The sequence below is a fragment of the Pantherophis guttatus genome, chromosome 3, assembly GCF_059756535.1.
Source record: "Pantherophis guttatus breed Tessera chromosome 3, ASM5975653v1, whole genome shotgun sequence".
Taxonomy (NCBI): domain Eukaryota; kingdom Metazoa; phylum Chordata; class Lepidosauria; order Squamata; family Colubridae; genus Pantherophis; species Pantherophis guttatus.
In genome coordinates this window covers 33,781,670-33,801,877 of record NC_142065.1, presented here as the reverse complement: position 1 = coordinate 33,801,877, position 20,208 = coordinate 33,781,670, and the positions used below count along the sequence as shown (strand labels likewise).

The window sequence follows — 20,208 nt, the reverse complement described above, 5'->3', positions numbered from 1 at the left end:
AGTTTTGGTTGTGGCTGAATATCTGGCAGAAAGTGGCAACCTACTGTGACTCTATTATCCTACACCTGCCTTTGGTGGCTGAGTCTGAACATTGCATTGGCAATCTTCAGTTTCAAAAGACTATGGTATCGTGCTCTGGAAAGAGGTCCTAAAACAGCATCTAGTGTGACTAAAAAGGCCAATTCAAGACTGGCAATCCCTTCCACACTGAGGGCAGAGACATTCTGTTCCCTGCCCAGCCCCCAGATTTCGCTGGTTCCGGGACTGCTTCTTTGCCTCAGCCTGCAGAACAAGTGTCTCTTCGAATTGGAGAAGGCCATGCTGCGTCTTTAGCCTCCAAGCTGAACGATCAGAGGTCAAGGTTTCTCAGTTGTTAATGTCCATTCCCAGGGCCTTTAGGTCCCTCTTGCAGATATCCTTATATCGCAGCTGTGGTCTCCCTCTGAGGCGCTTTCCCTGCACTAATTCTCCATACAGGAGATCTTTCGGAATCCAACCATCAGCCATTCTCACGACATGCCCAAGCCAGCGTAGACGTCGCTGTTTCAATAGTGTATACATGCTAGAAATTCCAGCACATTCCAAGACTGCGATATTTGGAACTTTGTCCTGCCAGGTGATGTCAAGAATACGTTGGAGACAGCACATATGAAAAGTGTTCAACTTTCTCTCCTGCCATGCGTAAAGAGTCCAAGACTCACTGCAGTACAAGAGTGTGCTCAGGACGCAGGCTTTATAGATCTGGACCTTTGTATGTTCCGTCAGCTTCTTATAAAGCCATACTCTCTTTGTAAGTCTGGAAAATGTGGTGGCCGCTTTACCAATACGTTTATTCAGCTCAGTATCTAAAGAGAGTGCCAGAGATAGTTGAGCCGAGGTACACAAAGTCATGGACGACCTCCAGTTCTTCTGCAGTTGTCTGAACATATTTTTTTAAATTTTTATTTATTTTTATATGCCGCCCTTCTCCGGAGACTCAGGGCAGCTTACAATGCGTTAAGCAATAGCCTTCATACTTTTGTATATTTTATACAAAGTCAGCTTATTGCCCCACAAACCAGGTCCCCATTTTACCCACCTTAGATGGAAGGCTGTGTCGACCTTGAGCCTGGTGAGAATTGAACTCGCAGTAATTGCAGGCAGCTGGATGTTAAATGCTGCCTTAGTAGGAGGCATTAGCCTCCTACGCCACTCAGGCTCCTATAATGTCTGAACATTAAACAAAATACATAAGTACCCTATATTACATTCTGCTGCAATGACCTTTAAGCTGCACATAGGTCCTATTGAATGCATGTCCAAATCCTTAGTTTGGGTGGGATTCAAGGTGTTGGTTACCACCTTTAAAGCGCTCCATGGCATTGGACCTGGATACCTTCGAGACCGTCTTCTGCCACCAGTAGCCTCCCACCGGCCAGTTCGCTCCCACAAGAGGGTCTCCTCAGGGTGCCATCGGCCAAATTATGTCGGCTGGCGATGCCCAGAGGGAGGGCCTTCTCTGTGGGAGCCCCTGCCCTTTGGAATGATCTGTCCCCAGAAATTCGTAAAATCTCTGATCTCCGTGTGTTTCGCTGTGCCCTCAAAACCATGTTGTTCCGCCAGGCTGGGCTATCAATGTAAAGATTTTAATTGGTTTTAAATGGGATTTTAAATTTGGGGTTTTACAAATTGGGTCTATTATCTAATAATTTTAATTATTTTAAAATTTTGTCTGTCTTTGTGTTTTTAATTAGGCTGTACACCGCCCTGAGTCCTTCGGAAGAAGGGCGGTATAGAAATAAAATTAATAAATAATAAATAAATAAATAGTTGAATAATACCTTTATTGGGACCAATAAAAATAGATACAAAATATCATAGGAACTTTCAGGTTCTCCAATGAACGAGTCATGCAAGATGATGCAAAAAAGGAGGAATGGATGAAGAGGCATGGAAGCCCCCAAAATCTGGACAAATGGTCCAGCCACGGGATCTCCTGTTCAAATTCAATCTGAAATGGAGTTTGATGTTGGTGGCAATATCACGGATACAACTCTTGCCAACCGGGACAAAGAACAAGGTTGGCCCTAAGCTAAGATGGCAAATAGCACAATTTTTCCTTTGCTCTCCTTTTTGCTCTAGATACAAATTTTCCTGAAGAAACTCTGACATTTCTTCTACATAAATTAAAAGAAAAAGTCCCCCTCCCTGAACAAGCCGAGGGACACACCGGGACAGCCCAGCAGTGCCCCCCCCTCGCTAACACTACGGCCAGGAGGCCCCGCCCCTTCCAGCTAGGCTATTCCCTGAGCCAGCCTCCCCTCCCCACCTCATCGCCTCGCGCTCCCCCTAGCGGCGGAGCGACCCTCCCTCGTCTTCCCATAATGCCCGTTTAGGTTGTTCTGCTGTGGCTGCCTCGGCTTCAAGATGGCGCAGGCGATATTCGAGGCGCTGGAAGGTATATCTCGGGGAGCCGGGCGGGTTGAGGCCTCGCGTCTGGGAAAGTCCATTAAAAAAAAAAAAAGCGCGGCTATTCCACGCTGGGCGCCTCCCTCCCGCCGTTGTGGATGGGACGGGGGCTGAGAAGGCGCCGGTGCCGCCCTAAGCCATCTCTGGCGCTGAGGGAGGGTTCCTGGAACAGCCAGGGTACAGTGTCTGCCTTGGAGGAATAACCGCACCATCCGGCGGTCTGCGTGCGCGGATAAATTTGTTTCGCCAGATAAATCCCGGAGGAGCCAAACCTTGGCAAGGGACGGGAAAGCAAGCGGGCGACTCGGGTCCTCCTGGAAATTGTTCCCAAAGCAAGAAGGGACGGTGGCTTGCTACCTCATTGCCGCCACCTCTTTTGCAAGTTCCGTTCAAAGGGCATTTGTTGCTTTAATTTCCTCTCTGTAAGAACTCCTTTTTACCTCTAAAGGTGCCTTTTCTGGGTTCTCGAATAATGCAGCTTGTGTAACATCGCCCCCATTCCCTGGAAAAAATTGCATCGTAGTGATGAGTGTGACATTAAAGTCTGGGCACGTACATTTGTGAAAACCGCTGCCGCTAAAGGTTATTTATTTTTTTTACAAATGCAAATGCAGTTGCTACCTGCAGCGGCAGTTCAAAATTGAGAATGTTCCCTGGTTGCAAATTACGTTCCCTCCCCCTAACTGTCTCAAACTCCAAAATACTGTATGCTTCTGTAAAAACTGAATGTTTTAAGAAGAAGGATCCCTGATGAGTTGGTTCAGCAATCTATTTCATGGATTTTGGCCAACTGGATTTTTCTCCACAATATTATATAATTTAAAAGAACATCCATTGGTTGTTACTGTTGATTTACACATCTCAGGACCGACTAATGTGGCTAGTTTAGGTTCATTTTCCACTGTTGTGTGAATGCAGCCACTGAAGTTTGTTCTATAGTGAACTTGGTCATGATTGCATCTGCATATTAGCCTAATTTATGAAATTATGTCTTCTGAAAGTGCTCTAAAACAGCAGTTGTATCAAGCTTATCTAGAAAAAAACCCCAAGGCACTTTGTATGTTGTATTGAACAATAATTTCCTTTAATTATTGTTTATTTATTAGGCCCTATTGCCCAGGCCATTAAAACATAAGCCAGATAAATATTTAGCCTAGTCTGACAAGTAAATTCAACTATTGACATGTGTTTTTGTAATTGATGTGGCATGTGATATCACAGCAGTGGAACAGTTTTAGTTGGCTGTCATATCACAAGTCTTTCAGAAAAGTGTGCTAAAATGAATGTCCTTTCAGTTCTGTTTAAAAAGAAACAATTACTGGATCCCATACTCCAATCTATAAGAACTCCTTGTCACTCCTTGAAAGCTGATTGTTCTATGTTCTGTATAGCTAAATCTGACAAAACCATTGATTAAATTAATACTAAAGAATAAATCACTATCCAAACAACAATTAGGTCTGTACAGAGCATTCTTGTTTTGGAACAGTTTGATTTTGAGGCCTGTCTCAACTTGAACAAACATGATGAATTACCTCAATATCGACAATTTAAGAACTGAATGTGCTGCTTTATTGGATGTCTTGACTCTACTAAGTGCATCTTTGAGACTTAGCATAGCTCTAGTAATAAAATTGGACACAAGATATCCTCAAGCTATTTCAAAATCTACCTTATGATCTTAAAATTATCTTCCTTTTAAAAGAAGTTTCTGAGGTAGTTAAATTCTCAGGATACAAAGGCTCATTTTGATTTTCTCCCCTCTGAGTTTGTTTTGTTGTTTGAGCTATCAGAGGTTACTGCTTCCACCAGGTTCTATCAACTATCTTTTAAAAGAAATATCAGTGGTAATTTCCTTTTGATCAAATTGACAGCAGGTTAAGTAGAAAAATGACAGGACTTTTCTACATGGCACTAAAATATAGCACACATGTATGATGTTTGCCGAAAGCTCTTTATCTGGTACAATGAAAAATAACTGAGGTTTCCGGAATCTTCACCTTTTGTTAGGGGTCACAGATAACTGACAATGGTATGTTTGATATAGTATATTCTAGGATTTAGGAAAACTTATTAAAACACATGTACTTCAAGTGATTTGTAAAGTATAATGACAAATTTTGTTATCATCTGAACATTTGCATATACATCACGTAAGACTTATGTATGAATTTACAGCTCCTTTCCAACTATAGTTAACCCAAATACAATTTCATTTTGGAAAAACATTTAGTGTATTTAAACTCATACATAATATTTCTACCAATATTATAATCAAGATATTTTTATTGGAAGTGATGAGAAAGAGCTTACATGACAAGAGGGATACTTTATTTTGCTTTATTTATAGATAATTACTATGATTATGGATGGAGGAGGAGGAAGAAGAGTGAAGGAGTGGAATTTGGGATTATTATTGCTAGTCTCCTATATGATCTTGAAGCATTAAGATATTGGCTAATTTGCAGTTTCAAACTATATTACAGTGGTGACTTAAATGCATGTAAGTTTTCAATTGACCCAGACAAAAGCTAAAAAAAAAATATGATTCTTAGCTGATTTATTTTATCAGTGAATTTGATCTTAATATAAAAAATAAAAATCCCTTCTTATCCCATACTGGACAAGAAGAAATTCTGTCAAGCTCCACATTCTGTTTTTAATTAAAGCTGCCAGTAGTGTCCATGGCAAACCATAGTGTTGGAATAAATTGTGGTTTTAGTGTAGCAGCACATGTTGTCATTTGTCCCATCTGCGGATACGATCATTGCCTGTTTGTTTATAAGCAGACAGTGAAACAATAGCCATCTCTACCTCATTTGTAAAAAGAAGTATGTGTTGAAGCATGACTTTCTAGTTCAGCCTTTCCTAATCTTCTAGTGTCATCTTGATATATTGGAACTTATTTTATCCTCAGCAATATAATCAAGATTGACTAGGGATAATCAGGGAGGATATACAGAATTGGAGAAGACTGGTTTAATTCATTTTAAGAGCCTTAAGTACTTTCACACCTTGGAATTCCACTCATTGACTACATATTAGGTTTTCATGTTACATTACGTAATATTGTTTGTTTAGTGTTGGTTCAGTATAATACATAAATCCAACCACCGTCATTTGCTTCATAAATAATGTCTTAGTGTAATATGTGAAACTGTCCATTGTATGAAGAAAGACCTGGATGTAAGGTTCTATCATTTAAATATTGCAGAAGGGAAGAAACTTTACTTTGTAAGTAGACTTTCCTATTTTTTTAAAAAAAAGATTTTATGTTTAAGATGCACAAACCATTTAATAATTTGAGGTTATAATCCTATAGATATTTACTTGGAGAAAATGGTTGGCAATTTAATTTGTGCCTTTGTATTGGTGTTTGTCCTTTTCTAGCTTCCTAATCTTTTTGACGAAGAGGCTAGAAGGATCATAGCAGCTGCTCCACAAATTACAGAATGGTGTTTCACTCTTCATAGCAAGGACAGACAGAAAGTAATTTATATTTAAATTAGTACTTTCTCTTTCTGTAAGTAGAGCCATATGTGGAGAATGTTGGAAAATGATCTGCTGAAAGGATTCCAATACCCTTGATTAAATATTGTATCGAAACCAAATGCCTAAGGAAACTTGTCCTCTGTGTAATAATTTAGGAATGCCCCCATTGTGGTCAACTATCTTTACATGATGGTGCTGTAGGCATCAGAAAATATGCTGTGTAATGATACTGAGTTATACATGGAATGTTCCTAAATGCTATGGTGAGGAGTATCTGCCATAAGGATGTTATTTTCAACAGCCATCCTGTGGATAGTATAAGATTTACTCTGTTCTTTTGTATTATACCCTCGTCCAGGGACAAATGCTTAATGTAATCAATCTGTGGAATTAATACCTAGCAATCTTTGAGCTAATAAAAGAGTATGAAGTTCATTTTTAATTTATTCATTTAATAGAATAGAATAGAATAGAATTCTTTATTGGCCAAGTGAGATTGGACACACAAGGAATTTATCTTTGGTGCATGTGCTCTCAGTGTACATAAAAAGATAAGATACATTCGTCAAGAATCGTAAGGTACAACATTTAATGATAGTTATAGGGTACAAATAAGCAATCAGGAAACAATATCAATATAAATCGTAAGGATGCAAGCAACGTTACAGTCATGCAGTCATAAGTGGGAGGAGATGGGTGATAGGAACGGGGAGAAGAGAAATAGTAATAGTAATGCAGCCTTAGTGAATATTTTGACAGTTTGAGGTAATTATTTGTTTAGCAGAGTGATGGCGTTGGGGAAAAAAATTGTTCTTGTGTCTAGTTGTCTTGGTGTCCAGTGCTTTATAGTGTCGTTTGAGGATAGGAGTTGAAACAATTTATGTCCAGGATGTGAGGGTATAGTATAGTATCTAAACAAAGCCTTCTCCATGTAGGTAACTAGGCTTCCTACATTGGAATACTATGAAATCTACTGTAAGCAGTTTTGTCTTCCCTATGACTGTTATCCTCCATAGTAATCTGTCAGGCTAGCATTTTTAGAAAGAGATGGTAGATGTAGGAGGGAGGACCATCTTATTGCAATAATTCTTTGCTTGATTATGAATATCAAGCTATTTTAATGCAGAGTTATATTCATATTTGTATATTGTACTCATTACCCTTTGAAGAGATACTGTTATTTGGATTAATTTCTATATCAGCTGGTATTCCATTATTTTTGGAGCTTCCTGCTGAAGGTAATATTGGTCTTTTCACCTAGAAAAATCATGGCATAGGATACTAATAAAAGGATTCTTCTAACAGCTGCTGCTTCTTCAACCGTAAACAAAATGCAAGCTCCTCTTAACTCCTCTTTGTTTTTCTCCCAAATGGATTTTCTCTAGTAATAAATATTATGAAGGTTGTATTGGAGAAACTTGTGTTGATTTCAAGTCAAAGAGCCAAAATATTTGCAAAAATGGTTTAGTAATATTTATACCAGGAAAATTAAAGTTCAGATTTTAAATAACTCTCAATTCAAGTTATTTGGAGAAAGTGAAGGTTGCCTTCACACTTATTAGGAACCTATTGTTTTGTAATTGAATGCGTACAGGAACAGGAAATAAAGATTAGTCTAGTGGCTAAATTCAGATAATGGGATCCTGATATTGAAATTAATCAGATCATAGAATACCATGCCTTGCAGCCCTTTAAAAAAAAAAACCACCCAATTTATATAACCTGGTTCCCTAACAATAATCTTCCCATGCTTATTGATGGACTCACCTTGAGAATGTTTTACTCTGGTGGATATATTAAACCATTGATATAATAGAGGCTTGATATTTGAAAATTGTAAATATATGTGGTTGTGATAATAGTATTCATTTAGTAAGCACTTTTAACATGATATTGTATAGTTCAAAAGAAAAAAACAATTATGCAATTTAATAAATTTAATAAAACTAATTCGTAGGTTAACATGCAACCAATAAAAATATTTGCAATTACAGCAAATCAAATGCAACCACCATGTATATTTAAAGGAAAGTTCTTCAATATGAAACAGCATACATATATCCATAATTAATGTTAAACAATATAGGATAAAATGAGAATAGGGTAAAATGCAATGACTTATGACCACAATTGAAATCAGAATTTCAGTCACAAGAACAACAAATGCAGTTGTTACGTGAGTCATCAAATGACCAGGACAAATTTTATGACCCTTTTTCCCACGATTGTTAAACAAATCACATGATCCTTAAGCACATCTAATTTCCCAAATTGACTTTGCTTGTCAAAACCCAGCTGGGAAGATTGCAAATCATGATCACATGACTGCAAAATGCTGCAATCATTGTAAATGTGAGCTAGTTGCCAAGTACCCGAACTGCGATCACCTGATTGTGGGAATGGTGGTAACTTTGAAGACAGGTCATAAGTCACTTTTTCTGAGACGGTTGTAACTTTGAATAACGGTTAAACAAATGGTTGTAAGTCAAGGATTTTCTGTAATTGGGACTTAAACTAAGCCACTAATTTTAAAAATCTTTTTAAAAAAGTCCAGAATCTGGGGATTGCCAGAAAAAGAAAGAAGAACTTACCTAATGGAAGGAAAGAAGTGGCAGTTTTGAGGGAGAAAAAAAGTGTCAAGAAATGGTGTTTGTGTGACCATAGTTCTAAACATAACCAATAGTTTGAACTGTGATCGGGTTTGACTAAGTACAGTATTTGAATAAATAAAGATCCCTACATTGTAAGAAACCTAGAAATTAATGTGCTGAAATATGTTTTATTGCAGTCAATTTTTTCATATTTTTGTCCCTGGAAATAATATAGATTTTCTGACTGCCATTTCTATTCCCTCCAGGAATGGATAATCAGACTGTGCTAGCCGTTCAGTCCTTGTTAGATGGCCAAGGAAGTGTTACAGATCCATCAACACAGACACTCCACACATCTTCATCCATCCAGTCCATGGGTGAGTCTTTCATTGGGACTTCTTTCTTGTTTCTCCTTGTGATGTGCAGTAACATAGTAATCGGTTTCTATGTGTGTCTGTGAGTGTATGCATGCACTAATGCTTTGTTATTTTACCCCATGTATTCAAAGAATTATGATCCTGAAACAATATTAATGAAACGGTTTTATATTCTCTAACAGTAGGGCAGTTAATTTGCTATGTATTATCACATTGCTGCCATTAAAATAAATTCATTTAGCATAAGATAGCACTTTATTTGGTTTCATTCTCCCTATACCTTTATTTTTTTTAAGAGACACATATGCTGATTCAGGATAGTGTTTTCCCACTATCTTCTATGTAGCACATCCAATTCAAATTTATTTCTGCAATTTATATGCTACTCAATTCCAAAAAGGCTCTGAGTAGTTTACTATATTGTAATATGCTATCATGAATATATTAAAAGACCTGGGACAATTAAAAAGTTTATTGCATAGTGTTTGACAATAAAATAGGTTCCAGAGCATGTCAGATTTGGAGGATTACCACTGAGAAGGCCCACATCTGAGAAATTACCTGCCATATTCAGGCATTCTGTATGGCTAAAATCATACCAGTTGGAATTTTCTTCAAATACCATGGTGTTATACAATGCAGGTCCTTAGAGGTTAATATTTATCTCTTCAACTGCAATCAGAAAAAAATTGAGACCAGGTAAAGATGGCATAAAGCTGGCATAATATGGTTATAACATCCAATTCCAGTTAGTACTCTTATACCGCCAAATTTGGTGATAACTGAAGTTTCTGGATGGTTTTCAGAGGCAATCCAATATATAATATAATATAATATAATATAATATAATATAATATTATATATATATATATATATATATATATATATATATATATATATATATATATATATATATATATATATATATATATATATATATATAGAAAGAAGGAAGGAAGGAAGGAAGGAAGGAAGGAAGGAAGAAGGCATGATGAGAGCTACACTGCAAAAATATGGGTTTGAAAAAAATTATTACATTTGATTACTTGAATTAACTTACATTTTTAACATATTTAAAATACTATATTTTCCAGTGTATAAGATGCACTCCCCCCCAAAAAAAAAGTTGCTAGAAAAGTCTGTGCATCTTATACAGTGAATGTTGCCAAAGCCCTGCCCACCCACCGACCCCCCACCCTTCGGTCTCTGCCTCCAACAATTTACCTCTTTGCAGCAAACAGCCTGGTCAGCTTCAGCACAGCCTAATTTAGCACAAGCAGCTGATTGGCGTTGGCTCAGCCTCCCGGAATACCGCCTATCAGCTGTTCCAAGCTGCAGGGATTGCCACTGCCCGTTGCCACCCATTGCAGCCTCTGTGCACCCCATTTTTTGCTCCCGCGCACCCCATTTTTTGCCAGTTCCAGGTGGTGGGGATAGGTGGTGGCAGCGATTCCTGCCGCCTGGAACTGGCCAAAATGGAGTGCGCGAAGGCTGAAAATGGGGTGTGTGTATTTCTAGTAAAAAGAGTAAGTTATTGTACAAAGTAAATGAAAGGAATATGAAAATGTACTTGTCTAAGGTTAATATATATTAAATTTGCCAATATATACGTTATATATAAATTTATATATAAGAGATTCTAGGTTGAAATGAGATGGATGTGATAGGTTACTGAAATTGTTTGTACTTACGTTGATGAAGTGAAACGTCTTATTTTATTTATTGTAATTTGTCAAACATAAACGAAAACAGGAATAATATAAAAATACAATGACAGGGACGATAGGCATGTTAGTACACTTATGCACGCCCCCTCTACGGACCTCTTAAGTATGAAGTGAGGTCCACGGAAGTCAATTTGCGACTAAAACTATGAAAATTTGTAGCTGAGACAACTGAATCAGGTAGAGCATTCCAGTTTTTGACAACTCTATTACAAAAATCGTATTTTTTACAGTCAAGTTTAGAACGATTTACATTGAGTTTAAAGTGGTTGTTCGCGTGTGTATTATTGTGATTAAAACAGAAAACGTCATTTACAGGTAAAACATTACTACATACAATTTTGTATGCAATACCTGAGTCTGACCACAAGCAACACAGTTCCAACTTATCCAAACCAAGAATTTCAACTTTAGTAGCATAGGGAATTTTATTATGTACAGAAGCGTGCAAAACCTTTCTCGTAAAGTACTTTTGAACCCGCTCAATTGTACTAATATCAGATATATGGTAGGGATTCCAAAGAGTTGAACAGTACTCTAAGATTGGTCTAGCGTAATTTTTTAAGCTCTAGTTAGCAATACAATGTTTCCAGAAAAGCAACGCTGTTACAATGAAGTGAAAAGTCTGTTATGTATTTTATATAAAAATATCTTTTTTCTCTCTGCACTTTTTTATGCATTTTTTTTATTTTGTATTAGTTTTTTATCTTTGTACTTTTAAACTTCAATAGCAATTATTACTAAAGCTTAGGGTGCAACTGGCATACCAGCTGAAGCTGGACAAAGGCTCTCCTGGTTGGAGCTTCTATCTGTTACTTGACCAAGAGCCAGGATTCCAGGACGCTCCCAGATAGTAAACCTGCCCTTTCTGGGGAAGCACAACAAGAGATGAATATCCTTTGTAAGATACAGTTCCGGACTTGTTTCAATGCATCACATCAATTAATGGAAGTTTGCTGAATGAAAATAATAGCTTAGGATATAATCACCTTATTCTTTCCTGTTAACTTTTCAGACATTTAATTTCCATAATTACCATATTGTTGCAAGATACTTTGTTTTCTTATGACAATTACAAGAAATTATTAGCTAACATAATTAGAAATTAATGGCCTTTGGTAGGTATGTACCAAAATTGGGGGGGAAACCTTGATCCAGGTAATAGAAGGAAATAGAGGCTAGGACAATTCAGGAAAGTAGCAAACTGTTGATAAACTGGTACATTGGAAATGAAATGGAGTTTGATGTCTTTAGACACAAATTATATGTCTACTTTCAAACTATCTCATTTTTTCTTGCTTATATAATTTCCCACAAAATTGAAATAGGCTTTCTTCTGAATCATTCAACTATGTAAGTACATTATAAACCAGTATCTGCAATAACCACAACAAAGCCATCACCAGCTGGAAATACTGTTTTTTAAAGACATCTTTGCTTCTATAGGAAAGCAAATCTCTTTCACACATACACACTGTATAGAACAGGTAGGTATATTTGACAAGCCCGGCCAGATAATAAGATTTTTAAAATACAGCGTGATCATCATAGTTAGTACAGGTAGTGTGTGATATGGAAATTTTGTATTTCTATTTCTGTTACATTTTATTGTACTATGTGTTAATCTTGCTTCTGTAACTTTAAGAAGAAACTTCTCTTTTCATTTTTCTCTTGCTTTACTCATAACCACCCATGCTTTTAGAAAAGGACAACCTAATTCCTTTTTGTCCTTTTACCACTTAAGACACACCGAAATCAGGTCTCTCAGATGGAGCTCAGCTAAGGTTGACCTCCATTTGATCTAAGAATGCATTGTTTGAAATTCTTCCTATTCACAGTTCTCAAAGCTTGCCTATGAACTTAACAGTGAGTAAGCACTGGGAATATGCATTATTCTTTTTTACTGCTGACTTAGTCTCTTGACCAATGACACCCATCAAAATGTTCAATCTAGGAACACTGCTATTGTTTCTATACTTTCTTTTCTTTTGTTTGCATTGTCCTGCTCTCTTAAAGACATTATCTGGGCACAAGGAATGTATTTAAAGCTTATATCAAGATGAAGTGAGATGGTGAAGATAAAGCAAAGAGAAAAGTATCTACTCCCAATTCCAGAATTTTAAAGTAGTGTCATTGCCTTTTGCCCTGTCTTCACCATATTGTTAACTTTGCAAACAGTCCCAACCATCATTTCCTCCCCTTATTTTTTAACATCATATTCTTAAAACAGATGGATGTGAGATCTTTAAAATCAACAAGTTGGAAATTGAAGTAGTTCAAGAATTTATCTTCCTTGGATCAAAAATTGTTCAAGATGGCAGTCTTACACCTGAAATCAAACGCAGGACAACCTTAGGCCACACAGCAATGGTTATTAACATGAAACACAGATCTGGAAAAACAGAGATAGTAATATAGAGTAAGTACAAAAAGCAGGGCAGTTAGAGCAATAGTCTTCTCTATCATAATGTATGGGTGTGAGAGTTAGACACTAAGAATGGCTGATCAAAGAATTGATGCCTCTGAACTGTGATGCTGGCATAAATTATTGCGTTTACCATGGACAACCAGAACTACCAACAGAAGTGCTGAATGGCATAAAATCAGACACCTCACTAGAAGCCAAAATCACAAGACTACATCTGATTTACTTTGGCCATGTCACGCATGCAACTTCATTGGAGAAATCAATGATGCTAGGAATGGTTAGTGGATCAAGAAGGGGCAAGCAAAGAACTCGCTGGCTTGATACCATCAAAGCTGATACAAAGATGGACATCCAACAACTGAAAGAAGCTGTGCTTGGCAGGTAGCATGGAGAGCCTACAAAGTTGCCAAGAGTCAGACATAACTGAATGGTTAATACAGAGCATTCTTAAAATAATTGCTAAGAGAGAAAGATGTAATTGTTTCCCTGAACTGGCATTGGTATTGGAATTCTCATTGGTATTGCTGGGATTGAACCCAGTTTCTATATTTTAAGATTGCAAAATTGGTTTCATTTTACAATATTGAGTATTACAGAAATATCTTAATTAAAGAGGTAAGTAATGAAACTAAATCTCATCCTTCCCATCTGTGAGGAGAGCCTTCAGCCCTTTGAATATCTATACTGAGTGTCGGCAGCCCGCAGTTCCGGAGCTGCATGCGGCTCTTTGGGCCCTCTGCTGCGGCTCCCTATCCCATCACTGGCTAGTCCCGCCCCTTGCCCTCCCCTCCCAGTCACTCCTCACTTGGCCTGAGAATGTAAAGGCGATGGCGGGGGATGGAGAAGAAGTTTTTAAACAACCAGTCCTTTGCTCTAATGACGTAGAGCGTGGGTAGGCGTGGCTAGGGGGTGTCATTTGACTGAGTGGGAGTGAGTGATGTCGAGTTGGCCACGCCTACCCAGGTTTTTTGGCTCCTGGTGTTTTCTTTTCTATGGGAAATCAGTCCAAATGACTCTTTGAGTGTTTAAGGTTGCAGACCCCTGATCTATGCCTACTTGCTTTGTGTATAACACACCTGGAATCCTAACAATTCAGGCAGCTAAAATAAGAGACAATAACTGATAAACTGGACAAATTGGTTTGGTTTAACATTAATAAAATGTATTCTTATACATCTGACTGGTAGATGTTTTTCACAATATATTAGAATTATTTCAGAGGATCTCAAAGCATTACAAAAATACTTCAGGGAGTAATTATACACATGTCTGAATGAAACCTTAGAAAACAGGCAGTTCCCACAATAAAAGGAATCATGAACCCAGCATAAATTAAAAACACTTCACATCATCATAAAACCAGAATTTCTAGAGGCCCTGGGTGAAAAGCTGCAGTAATTAAACCAGTTTGGATCTGCAGAATAGATATGGATACTGGAAAACTGATGCCAAGAATGCCTTCTGAATGGGAGTGAGGTTTGAAACTAGTGAATATGGTTAATGAACTATATAATGAATAAGACAATAATTTTTAATTTAATCATGAGAAGTATTACTGTTTAATATGAACAATCTGTCTATGAGCTTGTCTTTTCCTGTTACATTTATGCCATAAAATGTTGCAACCAGCTTCTTCCTTCCTAGCTTGCAGGAGGCATGGCATTTCTACCAGCACAAAACAGTAGTACATCTGTGTGAAAAATACAAGCACTGCATCATCACTGCAAAGAAATGAGAAAAAGACATTAATATCTTCATTTTAAAGGAATGAACAGTGGCCAAAAATGCACCGGCTAGGAGAATAACCTCATGTCCTATTGCACTGTGGCCAGTCTTGCTAAAGAGGATATTTTTCACCCAATGAACATCATTCAACAAATCAGGAGACATGTATCTTTAATCCCAGGTGAGCCTTCAATGTAGAACTATGGCTCTATTTATCCCTACATAAGGAAAGAGTTGTTGAATGGTGTTTGATTGGGTGCTTCCAGTAGCATATCCCCGTTCTATCAAATGAAGTACAAAAGTGTACTGATGCTGTTTTTATACATTAAAAACAGTGTCCAACCCCCCCAAAATTATGTTAATGAATGATTACACATTACTAAATTGATTGAAAACATCAAGGGTAATCTGAATAATAAAGATTCAGGTAGAATCTGGATTTGAGAGGGTTCACTATATATTTGGCTATGCTGTTACATAACCTGGCATCTCCAGTTTTTGAGCCATGCTGAGCACATGGGGGGAAAAGGTAGCAGAAAACTATGTCAAACAATCAGTAAAGCCAGTAGAGTTCAGTAAAGCTGAACTCTACTGCAGGTCCATTATAAAGGAGAAACATCAGTGAAATTTTACATATACCTCTTAATGTAAAGAAAGCATTTAATAATGTAAAGAACAGGAACATGCTTTATCTAGAAAGCTAATACTAACATGCCAAAACTTTAAACTGAATACCTTAGAACAAGAAATATTTTTCCAGATTTAATCCAAAAATACTCTTGTTTTTTTAAGAAAACTTCCTTCCTTATTCTCCATATAACTTCTTGTCAACCACAGAGTCATGTAAATAATGTTCTAGGACACTGGCATCCTCCATTCCTTATAGGTCAAGCCCTCAAGCCCACTACTCGATGGCTTACATGATGGATAAATCAGATATTTTAAATCCTTCTCTGAATAACCGGCACCCCATGAGACAACAGAGTGAAAGTTCATTACAGATTCTTGACCCAAACAGTAGACCCCCACAGTTAAAACAAAGAATCAACTGTAAAGCTTCCATGTACTGTAGGCTCCTTGACCGAAAGGGCCTCTGTGGGAGGAGGATGTCAAGCCAGCAAAAAAGCATTGTGGGCATCACCTCCCTTGTTCCGCCTGCTGAGAAAGAGCAACAATGTCTGCTACTCTGGTCCATCAAACTCTTGCGCAAGGAAACTCCAAAAGCTTGAGTTCACCAGCAGTGGACCACTAAGGAAGAGAATCCTAAGCAATACAGCAAATGGTAGTTTTAACAGAATAACGACTGCAAGTTTGCTAAATAAAATAGCTTGATGCTAAATAAAATAGCTTGATTGAGAAAGCAGGGAAAGGAGCTACAGGAGAGCTTCCATTTTCTTCTATGGAAAGATAATGCCATTTTTACCTTCTACACAATGGACCAAAGTTCAACAGGAACAGTATTTCTTAATACAGAGACATGGAAACAGAAGCAATATTACTAAAATCGAATGACTACAATGTGGCATTTGGAAGCTGTAACATTCTTTTATGAAAAGGCAGAAAAAAACCATTTATATAGTTAATGGAGGAAAGTTAAATTACACTTTTTGTAGGAAGCGAACTGATCTGCTGAAATGATTTTGTTTTGTATAAAATAACTTAAGAAAATTCATTTGAAATCTTTTCAGTCATTCTCCATTTCTCTACCAATCCATGGAAGAGAGAGATAGCATTCTGCCAGTTTTACCCTGAACACCTATTTATAAATTCAAGGTATACAGCCCATATTTCTAGTCAACAGAAGCTCAAAGCAGCTGACAAAATAAAACAAAAAATTACAAAATTAAAAGTTTAGAACTAGTCCTAAAAATAAAATTGAAATGCTGGTAAAAACTTACAGATAGGGACAGTAGGTGGTCATATATAATTCTGAAGGGTTTGCATCCACATTCAGAATATAGTTGTATATGTGAAAGATGCATACATATGTACACTTATTATCACTCTGCTACAGTATGTTATCAGAAGCCCTAATCTCATACCTGACATTACATATTCAGTGCCATGTTTGCACATGCACACTGCTGACTCCATTGCAAACATAATAATAAACACGTGGGTGCTAAAGATAGAATTAATGCACACAGTCCCTTTCTCCATCACCATAATATGTGGAAGAATATGACTGAAATAGTTTGCCAGATAGCATTTTTAAAACAAGTGCAGGCAGCTTCAATGCCAAGCACATTATTTTTTTCACATCATTCCTTCATTTCAATTACAAACAAGAACTCTCACTCCTCACCAGCATCTTTGGCTAGGCTTTACAATAAAATTCTCATCATTTCAACAAAGGGGTCACAGATACACCACCAGTAGCATAGGTGGTTAAAAGCATGAAGGAACAAAGAAATTGCCTTATACTGTCTCTTTCAGGAAGATTCCAAGCAGTAGGTGTTTTTTCCACTTTCCTAAACTTTGACCCCTTCTGCACACAAACAAGGCACTCTACAATTGGGCCACAGCCGAAACATGTTGCAGACATGAAGAGTGTGCTTAGCTTTAAACAGAGCTAGTACTGGTCCAGTAAAACAGAAATGTTTAGTCTAACTTCTCAGAAGTTGTACCCAAAGGATCCACACATTTAAATTAGACGGTCTGTGGTAGAGAAATCTAAAATCCAGATGGCACTTACTCCCATGTTGTGATTAGTATTATAAAACCCTTCTCCCTCCAGCACCCTTGAAAGACCTGGTTATTTCTTTATATACACATTATGTGCACAATAGTATGCACAAATATTTTTAAATCTTGTGTTTTTCAGGTTTGTTTTTTTTCTTCCAAAGCATTTTAAAGAAAAAAATGTACAGCACCATTAGCCATGTATAAAGGCACTAGACAAAAGTTAATGTTGACATTAATTCTATACCTATATGCTTGTATAAAGATGTGTATATAGCTTTGTATGTGAATAACACTGGAACATCCTTAGGTTTTTTTCCAGTTTAAACACTTTAATTCCAGGACAGAATAGCAATGAGACTTGCATTGCTGAAGCCACTTATTTCCTCTGCATGCCATGGCAAGTAATTGCTTTTGGAATTCCCTTCTCTTTTGTATAACATCAAGCAGTATGCTGCTCTTCAGAAAGCAACATATAGCACAACCAAAGCGAAACATTTGCTTTTGTTACTGCAAGAACAAATTGCACAGAACACAGCCCTTAACATCCTGTAACAGGAAGTGAAGCTGCCTCATTAACAACATTTGCAGGCTATTGCTCTATAAAGAAAGAGGCCAACTATAATTCAGTTAACTTGCAAACAATTATAAATAAGAAAATTAACTATCAGACTAAAAAACATATTAACTATGTAGGTTAGAGAGGAATATCTTGCGGGATTAAGTTCTACAATTTCACTTTTTGAGGCCTAGGCCTTTTAGTTAATCATTTCTTTGCATGTTTTCATGAGCACTCTGCCCTTCCTGCAAGTTTGCTGCATATGCCACGTTTAAGCAGCAGTATTTCAGTCACAAGTTTGAAAACTCTCCTATAATTATAGCCATCCAGAAAGTCTTTTGACAAAGGCATGTGTGTTTTAAAAACAATTATATCAGCTCACAGATACAACCGCCAGCATATCCTGCTATTCTCTAACTTTAAAACTCATGAAAGAGGTCTAACCTAATACAATGGCCCTTCTTCCCTCATTGCTCAGATTCACACAGAAGGAACAAGCTGAATCTTATACATGGCAACAGACAAGAGGGATTTAGGACCACTGGATTCTCAACATAGGATTTAAAAATAACCATAATCCTCATTTGATCACGATCGAACGTCCATTACGTCTAGTCCAACGCAGTTTTTAATGTCCCGATAGAATAATTTATATCTTTCTACACCCAGCACCACCAAGGCCCTCCTGCAGCTTTGCTCGAGAAATGCTCCAGAATCAGGTCCCACCCAGCGCTAAACAAATGGCCTGCACATTATTTGGCTAGCACGAAAAGAAACAACCCCCCCCCACCTCTCTATACCATTCAGAGCACACATTCACGAACACGCCAATGCATTCATGCTACACGCGTGACACACTTTGCACACTGAGCAGCACGTTTCGCCCCTGGCCAAACGCCTGGTTTCCTGGAAGGCAGCGACAGGAAAAAGCGGTGGCATTACCGGTGGCCGTTCCAGAGCAGGCCTCTGCGGTACGGTCTCCAATCTGGCGGGCTGCGGAGTGGCAAAGAGCAGCAGCTCGGTGTCGGTGTCTCCTTCGGAAGCGGGGAGCTGGTCTGGCGTGGAAATGATCACGATCTGCTGTTCCATCACATGGATGGCCTCCGCTCCCCTCAGCAAGGCTTCCAGGTCTGCCACATTCTGAGTTACTTCCAGCCCCTCCAGAGACATGGCACAAAGCGCGGGGACTCACATGCCCGAGAACTTGGGAGGAAGGCAGGGTGGGGGTGGGGTGGGGGTGGGGGGGTGGGAGCCCGGGTTGCCCCCCTCCTCTCCGCACACCGCAGGAAGTCAGAACCGTCCCCCCGTCTTGAGTCCCCCCACCCCGGAATCAAAGTCGCCTCAGCGGACTAATCCCATCGTCCCGGCCGCTGCGGTGGAGGGAGACACCGGATGGCAGAGGCTGGTAGGATGGAACACGCCCCATCCTCTTTTAAGAGCAGAGGCCCGGGAAATGGTGTCCGGAGGAGTCGCATCCAGCCAAGGCCCGAAGTTGAAAGGCGAGAGCGAGGAGGGAGAGCGCCAGGGCGGCTGTGCAGGAGGACATCGGCGAGTCCTGTCTGGGCGCCGCTCGGGAGGGAAGGGGAAGGGGAAGGGGAAGGGAGGGTGGGGTGGGGGGGTTACAGACAGCAGCACATCGCGGGGGGCTCTTCCATCCACGCTCTCCGGGGCCAGCGCCGACTTCCCAGCTGCCCAGCCTTGTTCCCACTCGGGTCTCTCCCTCCCCGGCCAAAAATCAACGGAAGCTTTCTTTTTTTTCCCGCCCGTCTTTTCCAACCAGCGAGCTCAGCCGATCCGCTCGCGCTCAACTCAGGCACTGTTATTGTTCCCAGCTGGTCCCGGCCTCGCACACGTTTGCGCGCCAAATCCTTTTTGCCGCGAAAGCAGCACGAGCAGGCTACCGTCGCTCCCATTGGCTGAGTCAGCCACATCAACATTCGGCTTCAGGGGAGAGTCGCCCCCTTATTGGTCGCCGCTCCGAGATTGATACCTTACGCCGCCCTGTCGTTGGGTTACGAGCGGGCGGCCGCCGGAGCGCGGCGGTGACGGCTCAAAACCTTCTGACAGCCTTCCAATGACGGCGGCCCGGGTTGCGGAAGAGGGGGAAGGAGGCTGACCAATCGGAGGGAAGACGCGGGGAGCATGTGAGGAAGGAGGCGTTATTGTGGCGTGGGAGGTCTCG

The 20,208-nt window shown here is 39.2% G+C and overlaps 2 protein-coding genes across 3 annotated transcripts in view; one reads left to right on the top strand and one right to left on the bottom strand.

The window, feature by feature from the left end:
- LOC117663683 (peroxisomal membrane protein 4) overlaps positions 1-19,889 on the bottom strand; it is a 28,792-nt gene extending 8,903 nt beyond the window's left edge. Inside the window, exon 1 of one of the 2 annotated variants that reach the window (XM_087889227.1) lies at positions 18,969-19,889. The gene's annotated coding sequence lies outside the window, so the exon portion shown is untranslated. The remainder of the gene's footprint in view (positions 1-18,968) is intronic. The other variant, XM_087889228.1, reaches the window with a different exon arrangement.
- LOC148114541 (zinc finger protein 341-like) lies at positions 2,283-14,233 on the top strand. The gene is made up of 3 exons (XM_087889229.1): positions 2,283-2,437; positions 8,798-8,908; positions 12,863-14,233. Exons 1-3 carry the CDS (start codon positions 2,407-2,409, stop codon positions 13,048-13,050), a joined length of 330 nt encoding a protein of 109 aa, XP_087745355.1. The 5' UTR covers positions 2,283-2,406; the 3' UTR covers positions 13,051-14,233.
- Positions 19,890-20,208: the final 319 nt, after the last annotated feature.

Excerpts from the sequence above, each read along its gene's own strand:
- LOC148114541 (XM_087889229.1), top strand. The coding sequence starts at position 2,407 with ATGGCGCAGGCGATATTCGAGGCGCTGGAAG. Across the intron at positions 2,438-8,797 it reads GATATTCGAGGCGCTGGAAG|GAATGGATAATCAGACTGTG; the intron begins GTATATCTCGGG and ends TATTCCCTCCAG. Across the intron at positions 8,909-12,862 it reads TTCATCCATCCAGTCCATGG|ATGGATGTGAGATCTTTAAA; the intron begins GTGAGTCTTTCA and ends TTCTTAAAACAG.